This window comes from Oncorhynchus nerka, linkage group LG9a (genome assembly GCF_034236695.1).
Source record: "Oncorhynchus nerka isolate Pitt River linkage group LG9a, Oner_Uvic_2.0, whole genome shotgun sequence".
In the NCBI taxonomy this organism is placed as follows: domain Eukaryota; kingdom Metazoa; phylum Chordata; class Actinopteri; order Salmoniformes; family Salmonidae; genus Oncorhynchus; species Oncorhynchus nerka.
This window is the reverse complement of record NC_088404.1, coordinates 34,498,071-34,519,456: the sequence shown is the minus strand read 5'-3', so window position 1 is coordinate 34,519,456 and position 21,386 is coordinate 34,498,071. Positions and strand designations below refer to the sequence as shown.

At 44.4% G+C, this 21,386-nt stretch overlaps 1 protein-coding gene across 1 annotated transcript in view; it reads left to right on the top strand.

Moving 5' to 3' along the window:
* The window catches only part of LOC115134209 (semaphorin-3ab-like), a 68,107-nt gene extending 48,358 nt beyond the window's left edge, over positions 1–19,749 (top strand). The window contains exons 7-17 of the mRNA XM_065022514.1: positions 10,058–10,200; positions 11,082–11,196; positions 11,369–11,438; positions 11,805–11,949; positions 12,111–12,330; positions 12,420–12,511; positions 12,642–12,683; positions 13,384–13,541; positions 14,457–14,524; positions 14,636–14,781; positions 15,039–19,749. Of these exons, the coding sequence (XP_064878586.1) occupies positions 10,058–10,200; positions 11,082–11,196; positions 11,369–11,438; positions 11,805–11,949; positions 12,111–12,330; positions 12,420–12,511; positions 12,642–12,683; positions 13,384–13,541; positions 14,457–14,524; positions 14,636–14,781; positions 15,039–15,578 (1,739 nt within the window). The 3' untranslated portion in view covers positions 15,579–19,749. The remainder of the gene's footprint in view (positions 1–10,057; positions 10,201–11,081; positions 11,197–11,368; positions 11,439–11,804; positions 11,950–12,110; positions 12,331–12,419; positions 12,512–12,641; positions 12,684–13,383; positions 13,542–14,456; positions 14,525–14,635; positions 14,782–15,038) is intronic.
* The last annotated feature ends 1,637 nt before the right edge of the window (positions 19,750–21,386 follow it).

Sequence of the window (21,386 nt, the reverse complement as noted above, 5' to 3'; positions counted from 1 at the left end):
CCTGGACAAGAGGAATACCTATGTGAGAATGCTGTTCATCGACTACAGCTCGGCATTCAACACCATAGTACCCTCCAAGCTCGTCATCAAGCTCGAGACCCTGGGTCTCGACCCCGCCCTGTGCAACTGGGTACTGGACTTCCTGACGGGCCGCCCCCAGGTGGTGAGGGTAGGCAACAACATCTCCTCCCCGCTGATCCTCAACACGGGGGCCCCACAAGGGTGCGTTCTGAGCCCTCTCCTGTACTCCCTGTTCACCCACGACTGCGTGGCCACGCTCGCCTCCAACTCAATCATCAAGTTTGCGGACGACACAAGAGTGGTAGGCTTGATTACCAACAACGACGAGACGGCCTACAGGGAGGAGGCGAGGGCCCTCGGAGTGTGGTGTCAGGAAAATAACCTCACACTCAACGTCAACAAAACTAAGGAGATGATTGTGGACTTCAGGAAACAGCAGAGGGAACACCCCCCTATCCACATTGATGGAACAGTAGTGGAGAGGGTAGCAAGTTTTAAGTTCCTCGGCATACACATCACAGACAAACTGAATTGGTCCACTCACACTGACAGCGTCGTGAAGAAGGCGCAGCAGCGTCTCTTCAACCTCAGGAGGCTGAAGAAATTCGGCTTGTCACCAAAAGCACTCACAAACTTCTACAGATGCACAATCGAGAGCATCCTGGCGGGCTGTATCACCGCCTGGTACGGCAACTGCTCCGCCCTCAACCGTAAGGCTCTCCAGAGGGTAGTGAGGTCTGCACAACGCATCACCGGGGGCAAACTACCTGCCCTCCAGGACACCTACACCACCCGATGTTACAGGAAGGCCATAAAGATCATCAAGGACATCAACCACCCGAGCCACTGCCTGTTCACCCCGCTATCATCCAGAAGGCGAGGTCAGTACAGGTGCATCAAAGCTGGGACCGAGAGACTGAAAAACAGCTTCTATCTCAAGGCCATCAGACTGTTAAACAGCCACCACTAACATTGAGTGGCTGCTGCCAACACACTGTCATTGACACTGACCCAACTCCAGCCACTTTAATAATGGGAATTGATGGGAAATGTTGTAAATATATCACTAGCCACTTTAAACAATGCTACCTTATATAATGTTACTTACCCTACATTATTCATCTCATATGCATACGTATATACTGTACTCTACATCATCGACTGCATCCTTATGTAATACATGTATCACTAGCCACTTTAACTATGCCACTTTGTTTACTTTGTCTACATTCTCATCTCATATGTATATACTGTACTCGATACCATCTACTGTATGCTGCTCTGTACCATCACTCATTCATATATCCATATGTACATATTCTTTATCCCCTTACACTGTGTATAATACAGTAGTTTTGGAATTGTTAGTTAGATTACTTGTTGGTTATCACTGCATTGTCGGAACTAGAAGCACAAGCATTTCGCTACACTCGCATTAACATCTGCTAACCATGTGTATGTGACAAATAAAATTTGATTTGATTTGATTTGATTTGGTGGCGCAACCTGGAGTCCTAACCGGGCACATAGCTTGTTGACCGGGGTGCCAGAACTCAGTGATGAGGGCTGGGTCCAGGATGTTCCTAGTGGTAACCCTGCACCTCTCCTCCGGGCCATAACCCTCCCTGTCAACCAGGTACTGGAATCCCCTGCTCGAGGACGAACATTCAGGAGGCGCCTGTATGCAGGTTTGGCCGTCGATAGGTTGGGGGGAGGGGTGGGCCTGGAGACACAAGACAAAGGGCTATGAGACAGAGGTTTAATTCCTAGACACATAAAAAGTGGGATGTACAGTGGGGCAAAAAAGTATTTAGTCAGCCACCAATTGTGCAAGTTCTCCCACTTAAAAAGATGAGAGAGGCCTGTAATTTTCATCATAGGTACACTTCAACTATGACAGACAAAATGAGAAAACAAAATCCAGAAAATCACATTGAAGGATTTTTTATGAATTTATTTGCAAATTATGGTGGAAAATAAGTATTTGGTCAATAACAAAAGTTTATTTCAATACTTTGTTATATACCCTTTGTTGGCAATGACAGAGGTCAAAAGTTTTCTGTAAGTCTTCACAAGGTTTTCACACACTGTTGCTGGTTTTTTGGCCCATTCCTCCATGCAGATCTCCTCTAGAGCAGTGATGTTTTGGGGCTGTTGCTGGGCAACACAGACTTTCAACTCCCTCCAAAGATTTTCTATGGGGTTGAGATCTGGAGACTGGCTAGGCCACTCCAGGACCTTGAAATGCTTCTTACGAAGCCACTCCTTCGTTGCCCGGGCGGTGTGTTTGGGATCATTGTCATGCTGAAAAACCCAACCGCGTTTCATCTTCAATGCCCTTGCTGATGGAAGGAGGTTTTCACTCAAAATCTCACGATACATGGCCCCATTCATTCTTTCCTTTACACGGATCAGTCGTCCTGGTCCCTTTGCAGAAAAACAGCCCCAAAGCATGATGTTTCCACCCCCATTCTTCACAGTAGGTATGGTGTTCTTTGGATACAACTCAGCACCAAAAAGTTATATTTTGGTTTCATCTGACCATATGATATTCTCCCAATCTTCTTCTGGATCATCCAAATGCTCTCTAGCAAACTTCAGACGGGCCTGGACATGTACTGGCTTAAGCAGGGGGACACGTCTGGCACTGCAGGATTTGAGTCCCTGGCGTGGCGGCGTAGTGTGTTACTGATGGTAGGCTTTGTTACTTTGGTCCCAGCTCTCTGCAGGTCATTCACTATGTCCCCCCGTGTGGTTTTGGGATTTTTGCTCACCGTTCTTGTGATCATTTTGACCCCACGGGGTGAGATTTATTTATTTTGCTCCTTTGCACCCCATTATTTTTATTTCTACTTTGCACATTCTTCCATTGCAAATCTACCATTCCAGTGTTTTACTTGCTATATTGTATTTACTTTGCCACCATGGCCTTTTTTGCCTTTACCTCCCTTATCTCACCTCATTTGCTCACATTGTATATAGACTTGTTTATACTGTATTATTGACTGTATGTTTGTTTTACTCCATGTGTAACTCTGTGTCGTTGTATGTGTCGAACTGCTTTGCTTTATCTTGGCCAGGTCGCAATTGTAAATGAGAACTTGTTCTCAACTTGCCTACCTGGTTAAATAAAGGTGAAATAAAAAATAAATAAATAAAAGATCTTGCGTGGAGCCCCAGATCAAGGGAGATTATCAGTGGTCTTGTATGTCTTCCATTTCCTAATAATTGCTCCCACAGTTGATTTCTTCAAACCAAGCTGCTTATCTATTGCAGATTCAGTCTTCCCAGCCTGGTGCAGGTCTACAATTTTGTTTCTGGTGTCCTTTGACAGCTCTTTGGTCTTGGCCATAGTGGAGTTTGGAGTGTGACTGTTTGAGGTTGTGGACAGGTGTCTTTTATACTGATAACAAGTTCAAACAGGTGCCATTCATACAGGTAACGAGTGGAGGACAGAGGAGCCTCTTAAAGAAGAAGTTACAGGTCTGTGAGAGCCAGAAATCTTGCTTGTTTGTAGGTGACCAAATACTTATTTTCCACCATAATTTGCAAATACATTTATTAAAAATCCTACAATGTGATTTTCTGGATTTTTTTTCTCATTTTGTCTGTCATAGTTGAAGTGTACCTATGATGATATTTTTAAGTGGGAGAACTTGCACAATTGGTGGTTGACTAAATGCTTTTTTGCCCCACTGTATATGGAGGGTGCGGGGCAACAGAAGACGAACAGCAGAGGGGCTAAGGATTTTAGAGATTTTTTATTTTTTATTTTTTTATTTTTTTATTTAACTAGGCAAGTCAGTTAAGAACAGATTCTTATTTTCAATGACAGCCTAGGAACAGTGGGTTAACTGCCTGTTCAGGGGCAGAACGACAGATTTGTACCTTGTCAGCTCGGGGGTTTGAACTTGCAACTTTCTGGTTACTAGTCCAACGCTCTAACCACTAGGCTACACTGCCGCCCCAGATTGGGAAGGGGCCTATAAAAATGGGGGGAAAGTTTACGGGACTCCACCCAGAGGGGCAGATCCCGAGTGGACAGCCATACCCTCTGCCAGAGACGATAGCGGGAAGCAGGGGTCCGGTGGTGGTCCGTCTGTCACCGATATCTGGAGGTGGTCTTGAGAAGGCCGGGCTCTCTTCAAGGTACGACGACAGTCGGATGAACATGTGGGCAGAGGGTTTGTTGACTTCTTGCTCAGGGAAGAGCAGGGACTGAACACTCAAAAGGCCAGTGGCCAAGCAGGGAAGGGTGTTGTGGGAATATTCCACCCACACAACTTGCTGGTTCCAGGTGGTGGGGTTGGGGGAGACGAGGCAATGAAGAGCCGTCTCCAGGTCTTGATTGGCTCGCTCCAACTGGCCATTAGACTGGGGATGAAAGCCAGAGGACAGGCTGGCTGATGACCCAATGAGGGTGCAGAACGCCTTCTAGAACTGGGACCAGAACTGAGGACCCCGGTCAGAGACCATGTCGACCGGAAGTCCATGGATCTGGAAGACGTGCTGCACCATGAGCTGGGCAGTCTCCTTCGCTGAAGGCAACTTGGGCAGGGGAATTAAATGGCCAGCTTTGGAAAACATATCCACCACCGTTAGCATCTTCATCAGATTCCCATCTGATGGAGGGAGACCAGTGACAAAGTCCAAGGTGATATGAGGCCAGGGGCGGTGAGGAACCGGGAGTGGTTGAAGGAGGCCTTCCAGAGCTTGCCGCGGAGGGCCTGTGCAAACACGCAGTGTAGGTGGCGATGAACTCTGAGACGTCATGAACCATGGTGGGCCACCAAAACCGAAAGCCAAAGTCAGGATGGCAGGTGAGTCTGGAGGAACGGACCCATACCAGTCCACCTGGCCATGCTGCTGCTCCAGTTTCAACTGTTCTGCCTTACTATTATTCAACCATGCTGGTCATTTATGAACATTTGAACATCTTGGCCACGTTCTGTTATAATCTCCACCCGGCACAGCCAGAAGAGGACTGGCCACCCCACATATGCTCTCTCTAATTCTCTCTTTCTTTCTCTCTCTCTCGGAGGACCTGAGCCCTAGGACCGTGCCCCAGGACTACCTGACATGATGACTCCTTGCTGTCCCCAGTCCACCTGACTGTGCTGCTGCTCCAGTTTCAACTGTTCTGCCTTATTATTATTCGACCATGCTGGTCATTTATGAACATTTGAACATCTTGGTCATGTTCTGTTATAATCTCTACCCGGCACAGCCAGAAGAGGACTGGCCACCCCACATAGCCTGGTTCCTCTCTAGGTTTCTTCCTAGGTTTTGGCCTTTCTAGGGAGTTTTTCCTAGCCACCGTGCTTTTACACCTGCATTGTTTGCTGTTTGGGGTTTTAGGCTGGGTTTCTGTACAGCACTTTGAGATATCAGCTGATGTACGAAGGGCTATATAAATAAATTTGATTTGATTTGATTTGATTTGATACCAGGACAGGAGAATGGACAGAGTCCGGGACAAACATCCAGTTAGCATGTAGGAGATTTAAGGAAATTTAAGTGAGTGAATAACAGCCTTGAGCCTGCCATGAATTGAGACACTAGGCGGTTCAGACACATTCCAGATTCTTATGGTCAGTCCGACACTAAGAATGGATGTTCCGCCACCTCTAACCAGTGCCTCCACTCCTCCAACGCCATCTTAACTGTGAGTAGCTCTCAATTTTTCACATCATAGTTCCTCTCAGCTGGGTTAAGACGATGGGAAAGGAAGGTGCAGGGATGCAGCTTTTAGTCCTGGGCAGAACACTGGGACAGGACAGCCCCTACTCCGACGTTGGAGGCGTCGACATCCACCACGAACTGATGGGACAAGTCCAGGTGGTTATGGATGATGCGAATTTTCGCAGCTTTTTGTTAAAAATCGCGCAACATTTCAAAGTCCTGCTACTCATGCCAGGAATATAGTATATGCATATGATAAGTGTGTGTGTATAAAAAACACTCTGAAGTCTCTAAAACTGGTTAATTCGTGTCTGTGGCTATAACAGAACGTGTTTAGGAGTAAAAATCCATGGGAAAACTGTTCACCAAAAACACACAAAAACTATTCATCCGCCAGTCAATGTATTGTTTAATTTGATTGATGTTCCTGCACAGGAACTATATTCCGCATCATCCCTAAGAGGTTTAAGATGGGAGCTGTAGTGAAACGATGCTTGAGATTTGAGAATTCCCGGTCTGCTGTTGGAGACCATATGAAAGGAACCTTGGGAGAGGTGAGTGCTGAGGAAGGAGGAAGCCAAGGTGCTGCAATTCCGGATGAAGCGGCGGTAGAAATTAGCAGATCCCAGAAAATGTTGCAACTGCACTCTGGATGTGGGTTGAGGCCAATCCACCACCGCTCTCACCTTGTCAGAATCCATCTGAATATTTCCTGTACCGATGACGTATCCTAGGAAGGAGATGGTGGAGCAATAGAATTCACGTCTCTGCTTTAACAAACAGCTGGTTCTCCAGGAGATGCTGGATGAACTGTTGGACACGGAGGACGTGCTCTTGAGCTGACTGGGGAAAATGAGGAGGTCGCCAAGGTAGAGAAATACAAACTGGTTCAACGTGTCGTGGAGCACATCGTTGACAAGGGCCTGGAACACTGCGGGAGCGTTGGACAATCAGAATGGCATCACTAGGTACTCGTAGAGCCCGCTATCCATGTTGAAGGCTTCCATTTGTCTCCTTCCCGTATCCGAACAAAATAGCAGATTTTCCGAAGGTCCAACTTCGAGAAGATGGTAGCCCCCTGGAGAGGTACGAAAACTGAGGAGATGAGTGGTAACGGTTTTTAACCGTGATATCATTAAGGCCCCGGTAGTCGATACACGGACGCAGGGTTTTGACCTTTTTCTCCACAAAGAAGAACCTTGCACCAGCAGGGGAGACAGATGGATGAATACTCCCTGCCGCAAGAGAGTCCCCAATGTACTTCTCCATAGTCTTGGTCTCCGGACTCGACAGGGAATAAAGTTGGCCCCGAGGTGGTGTAGTACTCGGGAGGAGGTCGATGGCACAGTCGTAGGGTCGATACGGAAGAAGACATGCGGTGCAGGGGGGGTGCCTTGTTGTAAACCTTCTGGAGGTCCTGGTACTCCGCAGGAACAGCGGAGAGATCCGAGGCTTTTCCCAAGCCCACAAAAAGACATTCCCGGGGCAGGCTGTGCTGACTTCAGACAATGTGCATGACAAAACGGACTCCAACCCATGATAGATCTAGGAGCCCAGTCGATCACGGGATTGTGCCTCTGGAGCCATGGAAACCCCAAAACCATGGGTACATAAGGGGATTCGATGAGTAGGAACTGCATAGACTCACTGGGATTACCTGACACTCGCAGGTTGATAGGAACCGTATTGTGGGTAACTCTGCCAATAAAGTACCCATCCAGCACAGTGACATGCAAGGGAATGGAAAGGGGTCGTGTGGAGATACCCAGCTCCGACACTAGGGGAGTGTCCATAAAACTCTTGTCGGCCCCAGAGTCAATGAGCACCCAGAGAAATTGGGACCGGTCACCCCACAGCAGGATGGCATGAAGATGGGTACGAGTAATGAGCAGATTGGAAACTCCCCGTATGGCTCACCAGCGTATTCATAATGCTGATGAGCCTGGTCTTTTAATGGACAGGGTGATATGTAATGTCCTGAAGTACCACAATACAGACAGCTCTTGGTACTCAGTCTGTGCAAGCATTCAACAGGAGACAATCCTCCCCAGTTGCATGGGCTCCAGAGGAGATGAGTCGACTGCACTCTGAGATTCCCGAGGGAATTTGGGTGATGTCGGATTCTCTCGGCCCTGTAGACTTCGTGAACTTCCAGGATTCTTCAGATGCGAGGTGGGAATCATGGATGAGCGAGTGTGGCCAGGAACAGACCTCCTCTTCTCCCTCCTACGTTCCCGTAGCCACCCATCGATCCGTATGGTCAAAGCTATGAGAGAGTTGAGATCCAATGGCAGCTCCCGGTCTGCAAGCTCATCTTTAATCACCTCTGATAATCCATGAAGGAACGTGTCGAACAGGGATTCAGGGTTCCAGGCACTCTCGGCGGAAAAAGTGCCAAAATCCACTGCGTAGTCTGCCACACTACAGGAGTCTTGATGCAGTTGAAGATGCTTTCCAGCAGCCTCTCTTCCGGACAACGTAGAATCAAACACCTTTCTTACCTCCGCCACAAACTCCAGACTGAGACAAGCGGTTGATTGTTGCTCCCACACCACCGTAGCCCAGGCAAGTGCTCTCCCAGACATGAGAGTTATCAGGTACACTAATTAAGTAGGCTGCAGCTCGAAGATGAGGGAGCACTGGGAGAGAAACTCCTGGCAGGTTCCTAGATTTCCAGCATAGTGCTTCAGAGGAGGTAAGTGGGGTTCACAGAAAGCCGGGGTAGGCTGGGGAGAAACGCCAATGATTACTGATATTCTAGAAGGTTACCGTAGTGGCTTTCTGTCTGCTTGGGAGCAAACAGCGTTGCGGAGCTGGTCCGAGTCTGCTGGGTCAGTCATGGACAGTTCGTACTAAAGTGCAGGTCGAGGGCAGGCAGAGGTCCGTAATCTAAGGCAGGGTCAAACAAGGACAAAACAACAGGCAGGCTCAGTTTCAGGACAGGCAGATAGATCAGATCCGGGAAGACTAGAAAACAAAGTTGAGAGCAGGAAAAATGGGAAACACGCTGGTAAGAACTGACAAGCCAAAACGAACTGGTACAGACAAACAGAAAACGCAAGTGTAAATACACAGGAGATAATGGGGACAAATGGGAGACACCTGCTGGGGGGTGGAGACAAGGCAGGTGAAACAGATCAGGATGTGACACAATAATAGTGTTAAACATTCTTTTTTAATGACTACCTCATCGCTGTACCCCACACATACAATTATCTGTAAGGTCTCTCAGTCGAGCAGTGCATTTCAAACACAGATTCAACCACAAAGACTAGGGAGGTTTTCCAATGCCTCTCAAACAAGGGCACCTATTGGTAGATGAAAAAAAAGACATTGAATATCCCTTTGAGCATGGTGAAGTTACAACAAAGATATAGGCGTCCTTCCTAATTCAGTTGCCAGAGAGGAAGGAAACTGTTCAATGATTTCACCATGAAGCCAATGGTGACTTTAAAACAGTTACAGTTTAATGGCTGTAATAGAAGACAACTGCAGATGGATCAACAACATTGTAGTTACTCCACAATAATAACCTACATGATTAGAGTGAAAAGAAGGAAGCCTGTACAGAATAAAAATATTCCAAAACATGCATTCTGTTTGCAATAAGGCACTAAAGTAAAACTGCAAAAAATGTGGCAAATAAATGTACTTTACGTCCTGAATACAAAGTGTTATGTTTGGGGCAAGTCCAACACAACGTATTACTGATTACCCCTCTTCATATTTTCAAGCATGGTGGTGGCTGCACCATGTTATGGGTATGCTTGTCATCAGCAATGCCTAAGGAGTGTTTTAGGATAAAAGGAATAGAGCTAAGCACAGGAAAAATACTAGAGGAAAAGCTGGTTCAATCTGCTTTTCAACAGACAATTAGAGACATTCACCATCGAATTGGAAACAAATAAAATAATAAGAATTGACTACACTATCAACAGTAGTATTCCATTCATACAACATGTCGGATAAATTGCCACAATAGATTTTGCCCTTAATAGATTTCTCCCTTAAATCGCCCTTAGTCTGCTCATAAAGTAGGACTAAGTTGTTCCGATGATACTGTAACACCAACCAGAGGGCGAAATGGTCTTGAAAAATATTGGCTGCAATCAAGACTAAAAGATAACCTTGACATCCACGTCAGGGAACGGTTAATTTCTGCCAAATGTTGGTTGCAATTGAGATCAGCTGTGCGGGTGATGTTAGCATGTATTGATGGTTTAATAACAATAAATCAGCTGATGATAATCTGGTGGCTTTCGATGGTTGCAATTGGCCCACTATGCGTTTTACTGGGGAAGAAGTTTCTGATTCCCATTTCATAATTTCTTAAATATGATATATTTTTGTGTAGATCCCAGGTTTGTGAGTGTCCATCTGATCCCAGAGAGTGACAACCCCGAGGACGACAAGATCTACCTGTTCTTCAGAGAGAACGCTATGGATGGGGAACACGCAGGGAAGGCTACACACGCACGCATCGGTCAGCTCTGCAAGGTACTGTACACATTCAGAACACAAACACATTCAAACACCTCAGACTAAAACCGCTCCCTCTATCTCAAACAGAGTTGATGAATGACAGTGATTTCCATAATGGATGCTTTCCTAACCAGTTATCTCTCTCCTCTCAGGTTATATTTAGGTTTGTTGTGCTTGGTGTGGTTCTCTTACTGAGGAAAACCTGAGAGAGAGAGAGAGAGAGAGAGGTGGTTTAAAAATTACACTGGAGCCAGAGAGAGAGAGAGAGTAAATAACAATGGTGGTACTGTTACAAAAGGGTTCTTCACCTGTCCCCGTAGGAGAACCCTTATTGGTTCCAGGTGCAACCTTTTTGGGTATAACCCAAAAGTGTTATACCTGGATCCTAAAATGGTTATTCAAAGGGTTCTCCTATGGGGACAGCCAACATCTTCTAGATTGAACCTTTTTTTCTGAGTGTAGGATGATGGCTGGTATTGGCAGAGACTGGTGTCTCCTCTGTCACCCTTTAGCCTGCCCAACACACACAATTACACACACAGACACAGACACGCGCACACCCTCCCAGCCTGATCTCTCAGTATGTGAGGTATCTGCTTTTCTCTACTCAACACAATACATTCATTATTTATAATGCCATATACATTTAGGCTGAGTATATAATAGACCGTCAACAATCACTGGGAGCCTGTATTCCTTCGATGTGTGCAGAAAAACAAAGTCACTTTTTATTTTGATAACGTATTATGAGAATCTGTAAGACAGTTGCATTAAGCCATTGTTGTCTTTTCAGGTGTCAATCATAGTTAATATAACAAAATGCAGTTACTGTATTGCGGTTTTGTTTTGTGGGGGATGTAGTAAATATTTGGACTCTGGTGTGTTTCCTCTAACAGAATGACTTTGGAGGCCACAGGAGTTTGGTGAATAAGTGGACTACTTTCCTGAAGGCCAGACTGGTGTGTTCTGTACCTGGACTCAATGGCATAGACACACACTTTGACGAACTACGTGAGTGTTTACATTAGCCTTTGTGTTGCATGTTATGTGTCTGTGTGGCTGGAAAAGGGGGCTGTGGTGTGTGAGAGTGTGTTTTGGGCAAACAAATATCACATGTATACCAGTCTACTGTATTCTGTTTATTCCTGACACTAACTCTTCTTTTGGTTGTTTTTGTTCTCAGAGGATGTGTTTCTGATGAGCGCTAAGGATCCCAAGAACCCCACCATCTATGCAGTGTTCACTACATCCAGGTACTTACTTCAGCCAGCCACCTGTCTACAGGTGGATCCTGAATGGATCCTGCAGAAGATTGTTGTAGTAGATGTGTATCTCTAATTGATTCTCTCTCTCTCTCTCTCTCTCTCTCTCTCTCTCTCTCTCTCTGTCCCTCTCTCTCTCTCTCTCTCTCTCTCTCTCTCTCTCTCTCTCTCTCTGTCCCTCTCTCTCTCTCTCTCTCTCTCTCTCTCTCTCTCTCTCTCTCTCTCTCTCTCTCTCCCTCTCTCTCTCTCTCTCTCTCTCTCTCTCTCTCTCTCTCTCTCTCTCTCTCTCTCTCTCTCTCTCTCTCTCTCTCTCTCTCTCTCTCTCTCTCTCTCTCTCTCTCTCTCTCTGTCCCTCAGTAACATCTTCAAGGGCTCAGCAGTGTGTTTGTACAGCATGGCAGACATCAGAAGGGTGTTTCTAGGTCCCTATGCCCACAGGGACGGCCCTAACTATCAGTGGGTTCCCTTCCCCGGAAGGGTACCGTACCCACGACCTGGCACGGTGAGGGCATGATGGGGTCTTTGGGTGGGGGAGGGACACACTTTACATAAAGGGGCTATACATAAGGCATACATACCACCTTTATAACATTTTGAATTGTAAACTGGTGGAAGACATGAAGGAAAGGATCCACATAGTAATGGATGTTTTTTAATCCACAGTGCCCCAGCAAGACATTCGGAGGATTTGATTCAACAAAGGACTTGCCTGATGATGTCATAACATTTGCGAGAGGACACCCAGCGATGTTTAACCCCATCTATCCCATCAACAACCGACCAATCATAGTCAAGACGGACACGGACTACCAGTTCACACAGATAGTGGTGGACAAAGTGGAGGCTGAGGACGGACAGTATGACGTCATGTTCATAGGCACAGGTACACACACTCACACACACACATGCACACACACGGACACATGTGCACACGCACACTAAGAATGTGTGTCTGTTGTTTCTGTGTTGTAGACATGGGTAAAGTGCTGAAGGTGGTGTCCATCCCCAGAGGGTCCTGGCATGACCTGGAAGAGGTTCTACTGGAGGAGATGACTGTGTTCAGGGTAGGTCACTCCTACTGCTATCAGATCATGTTTATGTTAAAGTCATACAGCTGAAACAACATCACAATTATTACTTTATCAAAATATGGGTTTGTAACATTTGGGACATTTCTCATGTATTTTGTCCTAGGAGCCAACTGCTATTACAGCGATGGAACTCTCCACGAAGCAGGTAACCAATGCTGATCATATTCCTCATGACACGAAGAGAACAGGAAAAGGAATGGGTGTACTAGAAAGTCCTACATTATAGAATCATGGCTTTAGTGAAGCTATAGACACTTAACACAGCCCATGTAATACAGATCCAGTCTCTAAACAGAGATACGTCATATTTCTGACAGGCAGAGTCAGCTACATTCATATGTAATGAAGTAGTGGTGCTTCTAGGTGAGTGTATCCCACTAGTAGTCAGCTTTCATCAACACAAAACAGTGTTTAAATCCCCCACTTACTGTACACACTGAGCTGCAGAAGAGAGGGACACGACTGTAGAAGAAGAATTTAACTAAATTGTATCTATGCTATTTATAAAAATGAATTGTATTCTTAGTACAGACTTTATGTGACCTGTCAACGTCATGGGTAACACCTAGCCTGAGGACTGTATAAGGACAAAATAAGCACTTGTTAGAAGACGTTAAAATGATGCTGACTGTCTAAGACGGATGTCAACCAACAGATAGATCTCTTGTGATAATACAATGGTAGAAATACTGTGCTGTAGAAACCTTCACCTGTAACAATATGACGAGGCCTTTTTTTACTGTACTGTACCGGGCACTGAGAACCTTTCTAAACCATTTCACATTTGCATAATGCAAAAAATATGGTATCAGGTATTTAGAATGTTTCCTGTTCTGTTTCCACAGCAACAGTTGTACCTAGGCTCAGAGCTGGGCATATCCCAGATGCCTTTGCATCGCTGTGAGGTGTACGGGAAGGCGTGTGCTGAGTGCTGTCTAGCTAGAGACCCTTACTGTGCTTGGGATGGGACCGAGTGCTCACGATACTTTCCCATGGCCAAGAGGTACACACACACACACACTCATCGCATAGTGAACATTCAAGCACTATTTATCCTATTCAAAGACTGTAAATAATGAGTACATTGTGTACAGAAAATCAGATCTGTTAGCCCTGAAGGTAGCCAGGTCACATTTCTCCCTGAGACACAGAAACATATCCTGAGCTGTGTTTACTGGCAATGAGAACTAATGTTAGTCATATCTGCAGGCAGACTGTCTGGGTGAGTGCAGGGTGAAATAAAGTGTTAGAAGTTCTAGCTGTTCACGGGAGGAGGGTGCGGTGTGGGTGTGTGTGTGTGTGTGTGTGTGTGTGTGTGTGTGTGTGTGTGTGTGTGTGTGTGTGTGTGTGTGTGTGTGTGTGTGTGTGTGTGTGTGTGTGTGTGTGTGTGTGTGTGTGTGTGGGTGTGTGTGTGCACTGTAGCCTCCCACCCACGCATAAAGTCTCCATTGGGCTATTGATTTGAGCTTTAGCCTGAAGATCTCATATTTCTACATATTTTAGACTCTGAATACTCTGATACTCTCAGAGAGAACAGCCCTGTGGGGAAGGGAAGATATGTGAGAGAAGACACTTGTTCTTTCTCAATGAATAAATCTCTGTTCTGTTTCTCACTCTGGATATTCCATTGTTTATTCAGTCATTGTTTACAATACATGTGTGTTTCGAATCCATCCCCTCTGTATCCTTGGCTGAGAGTAACTGTGTTAGTCAGGCTGTGTAAAATAGCTATGAGTGACTGATTGATTGGATTCCTCAGCCACCCTGTAATTAGAACTAAGCCGGTCTACAGTGGAATGAAGCTCACTGGTGTTAGCTAATCTGCCTGGCTGGCTCACAACCACAAGTACAGCACATCCAAAACCACACACATGCACGTGCATACTTGCAAACTGACTGTTGACGTGTCTTTTTGCAGGAGGACAAGGAGACAGGACATCAGGAATGGAGACCCTTTAACCCAGTGTTCAGACCTGCAGCATCATGGTATGTATTCACAAATAAACCTCCTCATGGAAGATTCCTCTCTTCCCTTCACATTATAATGGTGCTGAGTTCACGTTGTGTTCACAGTATGATCTGTGTGTGTCCCTGTAGATAACCTGAATGTGCAGCCCACGGTGCTGGATAAGACAGTGTATGGAGTGGAGAACAGCAGTACGTTCCTGGAGTGTAGCCCCAAATCCCAGAGAGCACTCACCTACTGGCAGTACCAACAAGTCAACGACGACAGGAGACAAGACGTATGAAACCGCACACTAGTCCTTACACATAACACAGCATTTCAATCATGATGTCCATCAAATGACCGGTACACTGTTCAGTACATTACATAAATGACTGCATACTGTATTACAGATACTAGGTACTGTGTCTGAGCTGCAGATCTACAAAGAATATTGAACATATGGATCTCAAATGTGGTGTTGTTTATATTAGTATGCTAGATAAAATTAAGTCAAGTGAAGCAAACATTGTTCTATTACTCCTCTCTGTGCAGATCAAACCAGAGGATCGTTTTGTCCGTACGGAGCAGGGCCTGCTGATCCGCATATTGAACAAAAAGGATTCTGGGACTTATGTGTGCCAGGCTGTAGAACACGGCTTCATGCAGACGCTCCTAAGGGTCACCCTGGAAGTCATCGACACTGAACGCCTCGACGAGCTCATTCACCGTGATGACGAAACCGCCACACACACCGCTGCCACACACACCACCTCCTGGGACACGCCCCCAGCCCGGGAATCGTCCAATCAGAAGCTATGGTACCGTGACTTCCTGTCATTAGTGAACCACCCGACCCTGAACAGCGTGGATGAGTTCTGTGAGCAGGTGTGGAAGAGGGAAAAGAAGCAGAGGAGGCAGAAAGCACACCTATCCCAACAGGTCCAGCTACACCAGCAGCAGCAGGGCCTCGTGCACGCTCACACCCACGTGCACGCCCATGGGCTTGCGGCCAAGTGGAAACACCTGCAGGAGAGGCAGAAGGGCCGCAACCGTCGGACCCACGAACTGGAGAGAGCCCCCCGCAGCGTCTGACCTCGCACCGACTAAATCCCATGACCCCGCCTGACCCCCAACCCCTAATCCATGTACACTGTCCTCATCCTCAGATCCCCCTGAACCTCCTCCCCTGCCTCATCTCTCCTTACAGAGATAAAGATTCGTTCCACACTGACTTTGTACAAAGAATCTCAACTGGAAACAAAGGCAATATCCCGCCCTGGTCTGTGCGTGTAGGCTGCGTGGCCACCCATGTTTACAGTGACACGGCACAGAGACAAAGGATGTTACAGGACACCAGGTGATACAGTACTATTCTATAATCTCAGCTGGCCTCTGTAGCCCCAGCACCATGGAGGGACAGTGTTAGCCAACATGTGGACTGGACTCCACGTACTGCAGAATAACTTATTGAAAACATGGCTCTGTCTCCACTGTAGTGTAGCTTTGTTTGTTTGTCGTGTCTCGTCATTGTTGTCCACCCAGATATAGTAGTTAGCTTTTCCTAACAACCACTATCTTGGAACAAGGGATGATAGTGTTTGATGAAATGACGGAGCAGGGACGGACCTCGTGTGTATCACAAGGACATAACTACATACAGGTCATGTAAAGCACAACAGTTTGATGTTGATTGGATTCGATGAGAAATGAAGAGTCCTAAGGAGAGAGGAGGATGACTGAGCACTGCAAGATACTTCAGAGTAGCCGTGGATTTACAACTAATTATGTTATTCTAACTTAAATCAGACATGTAAATGTGCTTTGACACATCCTCATACTAAAGGGAATGGTTTGCGGTTATCTTGTTACATGATGTTGTTTCCCCATAAACAAATGTATTTAACAGAAGGTGATTTGGTTTTTCCCGAAAGCAGTAGGTAAATAAAGTATCCAACATGATTCTGAAAGTCACTGTGTTAAGTGTATAGATAGATAAGCTCTTCCAAGGCACAAATGTTTTCATGTTTTATTTAAACGTGTATCTTTTTGATTTGCTCAGAACCCTGTATAAGTATTTGTTACATAGTGGAAGTTGACTTTATTTTCTTTATTTTATGTTTCAGTCCAACCACTGCATCCCATCTTAACTAAAACTTTAACATGTCTCTGCATCAACTATGTCACATTGTTTGATTGAATCAATTAGCATACAAAACTTCTTTTCACCACATACAGTGCCTTCAGTATTCATGCTCCTTGACATACTCCACATTTTGTTGTGTTATAGCCTTAATTGAAAATGGATTAAATCAATATTTTTTCACCCATCAACCCCATAATGACAAAGTGAAAACAAGTATTTTTAATTTCTTGTGATTTTATTGAAAATGAAATATATAAAAACCCATGAGTCAATACATATTAGAATGACCTTTATCAGCGATGACCGCTGTGAGTCTTTCTGGGTAGGTTTCTAAGAGCTTTACACACCTGGATTGTACAATATCTGCACAATATTTTTTTAATTATTCAAGCTCTGTCAAGTTGGTTGTTGATCATTGCAATACTGTCATTGTCAAGAACAGACTGAATTCGTTGGGGCATGGACTCTACATGCCCCAACGTTCCACAGGAATACTGGCCCATGTTGACTACAATGCTTCCCATAGTTGTGTCAAGTTGGCCGGATGTCCGTTGGGAAGTGGATCATTCTTGAATTACACAGGAAACTGATGAGCATGAAAAACCAAGCGGCATTGCAGTTCTTTACACAAACCGGTTCGCCTAGCACCTACTACCATACCCTGTTGAAAGACACTTACATCTTTTATCTTGCCCATTCACCCTCTGAATGGCACTCCTATACAATCCATGACTCAATTGTCTCAAGGCTTAAACATCCTTCTTTAACCTGTCTCTTCTCCTTCATCTACGCTGGTTGAAGTGAGTTTATTGATATAAGGGATCATAGCTTTCACCTGGATTCACCTGGTCAGTCTATGGAAAGAGCAGGTGTTCTTAACATTTTGACACTCATTGTATATGTGTTTTAGGTTATTGTCCTACTGAAAGGTGAATTTGTCTCCTAGTGTCTGTTGGAAAGTGGACTGAGTCAGGTTTTCATCTAGGATTTTACCTGTGCCTAGCTCTATTCATTTTCTTTTATCCTAAAAAGAATTCCCCAGTCTTTGCCGATGACAAGCATACACGTAACATGATGCAGCCACCACCATGTTTGAAAATATCAAGAGTCGTACTCAGTGATGTGTTGTTGAATTTGCCACAAACATAATGCTTTGTATTTCCGGACATAAAGTACATTTCTTTGCCACATTTTTTTCAGTTTACTTTAGTGCCTTATTGCAAACAGGATGCATGTTTAGGAATATTTTTATTCTGTACAGGCTTCCTTATTTTCTATTTAAAAATCACAATTAGCCTCATGGTGAAATCATTGAGCAGTTTCCTTCCTCTCTGGCAGCTGAGTTAGGAAGGACTCCTGTATCTTCTCAGTGGCTGGGTGTATTGATACACCATCCAAAGTGTAATTAATAACTTCACCATGCTCAAAGGGACATTCAATGTCTGTTTTTTTTTTGTATCCTTCTACCAATAGAAAACCTCCCTAGTCTTTGTGGTTGAATCTGTGGTGTTTGAAATTCACTGCTCGGCCGAGGGACCTTACAATTATCTGTATGTGTGGGGTACAGAGATGAGGTAGTCTTTCAAAAATAGTTTGTAAAAATGTCTAAAAACACAATTCCACTTTGACATTATGTGGTACTGTGTGTAGTCCACCGACACACAATCTAAATGTAATCTATTTTACATTCAGGATGTAACACAACAAAATGTGGAAAAAGTCAAAGGGTATGAATACTTTCTGAAGGTACTGTACATATATATTGATATACAGTATATCTACACTGTGAAAAATTCTATGCTATAAGTTGATCTATTTGAGAAACCATTGTGTAACATGTCATTATATGCCTGTAACTGTTACTTAATGATAACACCTACATGTAACATGTACATGCTGGCAAACAGGACCAACTAACAGAGCAAATACTTTCCACTCTTAAAAAAAACACCACTGGTGTTGTATGGAACATGCAGGGTTCTATTACAATATTTAGCATACCACTACTGTACCATCTGTCTATGTCTGTTTGCCCATGTCAGCCTGCAAATGTACTTTCAAGCATATCTTACACTTCCAGCAATACACACATGTATTTTGTTATTGTCCAGGAGTATATCTGTTCTATGTATCTTTCCTTGAATCACTACATTACTCTGAGAGTATGTACATCGGGAGATGTTTTTTTCTGACATGTGTTTCTTATGTACGTCAGGAGATGTTTCCTTTTGAAATATCTCACCACAGTGAGACATACAGAGACAGACAGAGAATCTGGAATGTACACACCTGTGAACATAACATAAACATTGAAGAGTAAATCCCATGGTCCAACAGTATGCCACTGTATACTAATTGCATGTAAATGCCATTCTAGTCTACTTTTGTTTCTATAACGATGCATTGTTTAATGTTGTTTGTGATGGTCTGCTCTTAGCTTAGAGGCAACACACATTTACCTGTTACTGAGGTGTAAAGACACACAGAACGAGTTACTGGAAGTACGGCATAAATTAAGTACTCTGGTGTATTCCACTGGCACTCAGAGATACTCTTGTTTATCTGGGCTGGAAATCACTTTGGATGCAAACATCTATACAGATCTGTCAATCACACATAGTTACAGTAAATATAAAGTATATTACAATGTAATTCTCATCAAACACAACAATGCAACATGGATCAGTACACATGGTCAGGTAGCAAGAGTATACATGATCTCCCAATTATCTGTATCAGTGTGGATGTTGAGATCCAGGTGGAACAGCCTAAGCAGAGTTTGAACCAGTGACATACTGCCTACAGAGTCCAGACCTCTTACAACAGGTGCTAGTGGGCTCACATATTGAAGCAGTACAGAGGGTATGTCTCTGTATAGGGATCAGTTCTTAAAGTGCCATACCAGGTCCTATTTTAGAGCCGGTATTCTACAGTATAAAAGGTGCTGATTCTCTGTACCATTCATCTCCGTCCCACTTCAACCACAGGCAGGGCTGCTGAGTGTAAATGAGGGAGTAAACTGCTGCTGCTGTATAGACTGTGTTTGGTATGATGATGATGATGATGACGACGATAATGACGATGATGTATTCTACTGTTCTAATAAAAACATCTTCCTAAAGCCTGTTCTTATTGTCATGTGTTATTTGTGATATCTGAGATTGTTACTCTACACTGCCACAATGTTACTATGTCATATGACTGAAGCCCATGGTGGACTTGGGCACATTAATCTATATAAAATATCAACTCCATGAGATGAGAGATCTGGTTGTCAAGGGTGATACAATAGTTGTAATACAATTGCAGTATTGTAAATTGTAAATAAACCATATTTATAGAGTTATACATTTCATTCAAACACAATGAACTTCCATGCGCTAAAGCTATAGACCTCTTGGTGCCAAAATGTAGTTGTTTTTATACATTTGGTTAAGAGCACACAGCCCATTAACCATCAGGATTAGATAAGATTTATAAATTACAAGCACTGAAAAGTATAATTGATGCTTGATGATTAATCATCTGGTCCTACGCTGAAATTCAACAAAAAATAAATCTCTGCAGGTATTGATATGGTTGTTTGACATAGCTGACATGCCTTTGCATTGGAACATCACTGTCTGTCTTGTGGTACGTGACTGCCCCCCTCTGGCAGAGCAGACCTTTGTCATCATGCGTCAGTCACATCATCAGTCTGATTGGATAGACCTGTCATCCCATCCCTCACCTCCAGGGGACACCACAACACTCACAAAGAACTAATAGGAGGGACAGAATGAGAAACAGACAGGGAGAAATACACTTCCCCTTTACTGTTGATTAAGAAGTAAGAAGAAATCACAAAATTAATTACCAATTGGCAACATGAATAAGAGTAGAAATGTAAAATAATCATGTCACTTTGGTAACCACACCACTGATTCAACACTCCTCACACACACACACACACACACACACACACACACACACACACACACACACACACACACACACACACACACACACACACACACACACACACACACACACACACACACATGCACACACACAAATGCATCCACTCACGCACACACACACACACACACACACACACACACACACACACACACACGCACACACACATGCACACGCACACACACGGAGGGATGGGGACCACTGGTGGTTCTCAGCTGGTTAGTTAGGGGTCGCAGCTTGTGAAATGTGTGATGTTTATACAGTGGGTCAATGGAAAATTCCAAAAGCAAAAAGCGAAGATTCCATTCTCTGTGATATATACTCCCATGTGTGTTTATTGACAACCTATTGACCCAGAGGTCTTTATCTATATTCATATAGCCATTGGTGGGTACTACACATGCAGATGCCAGTTACAGTTGACTTCAGATCCATGCATAGACCATATGCATAGTGACAAGGGTCACTTGAAAGCAAAGTTTAGTAAAGTTAGAGGGGCCTACAGCCCACTTTCACACCCTCCCCTTGAACCTCAACATGTCTGTCGTTTACACCTGGAGAATGACCCCACAGAACATTTATCACATTACAACAACTACAATAACATTATTTTAAATTAACCTTGCATGTGGCAATGGTACTTTCTTTCTTTCTTTCATTCGTTCATTCTTTCTTTCTCTTTTTGTCGCTCATCAAAGGCTTGTAGGGTTGTGTCGCTGCCCTGTCTCATTGAGTCAATACTGACACAGTTGAAGTGATTTACTGAAAAATCGAATTCTGCAGACTTGTGGATTGACTTG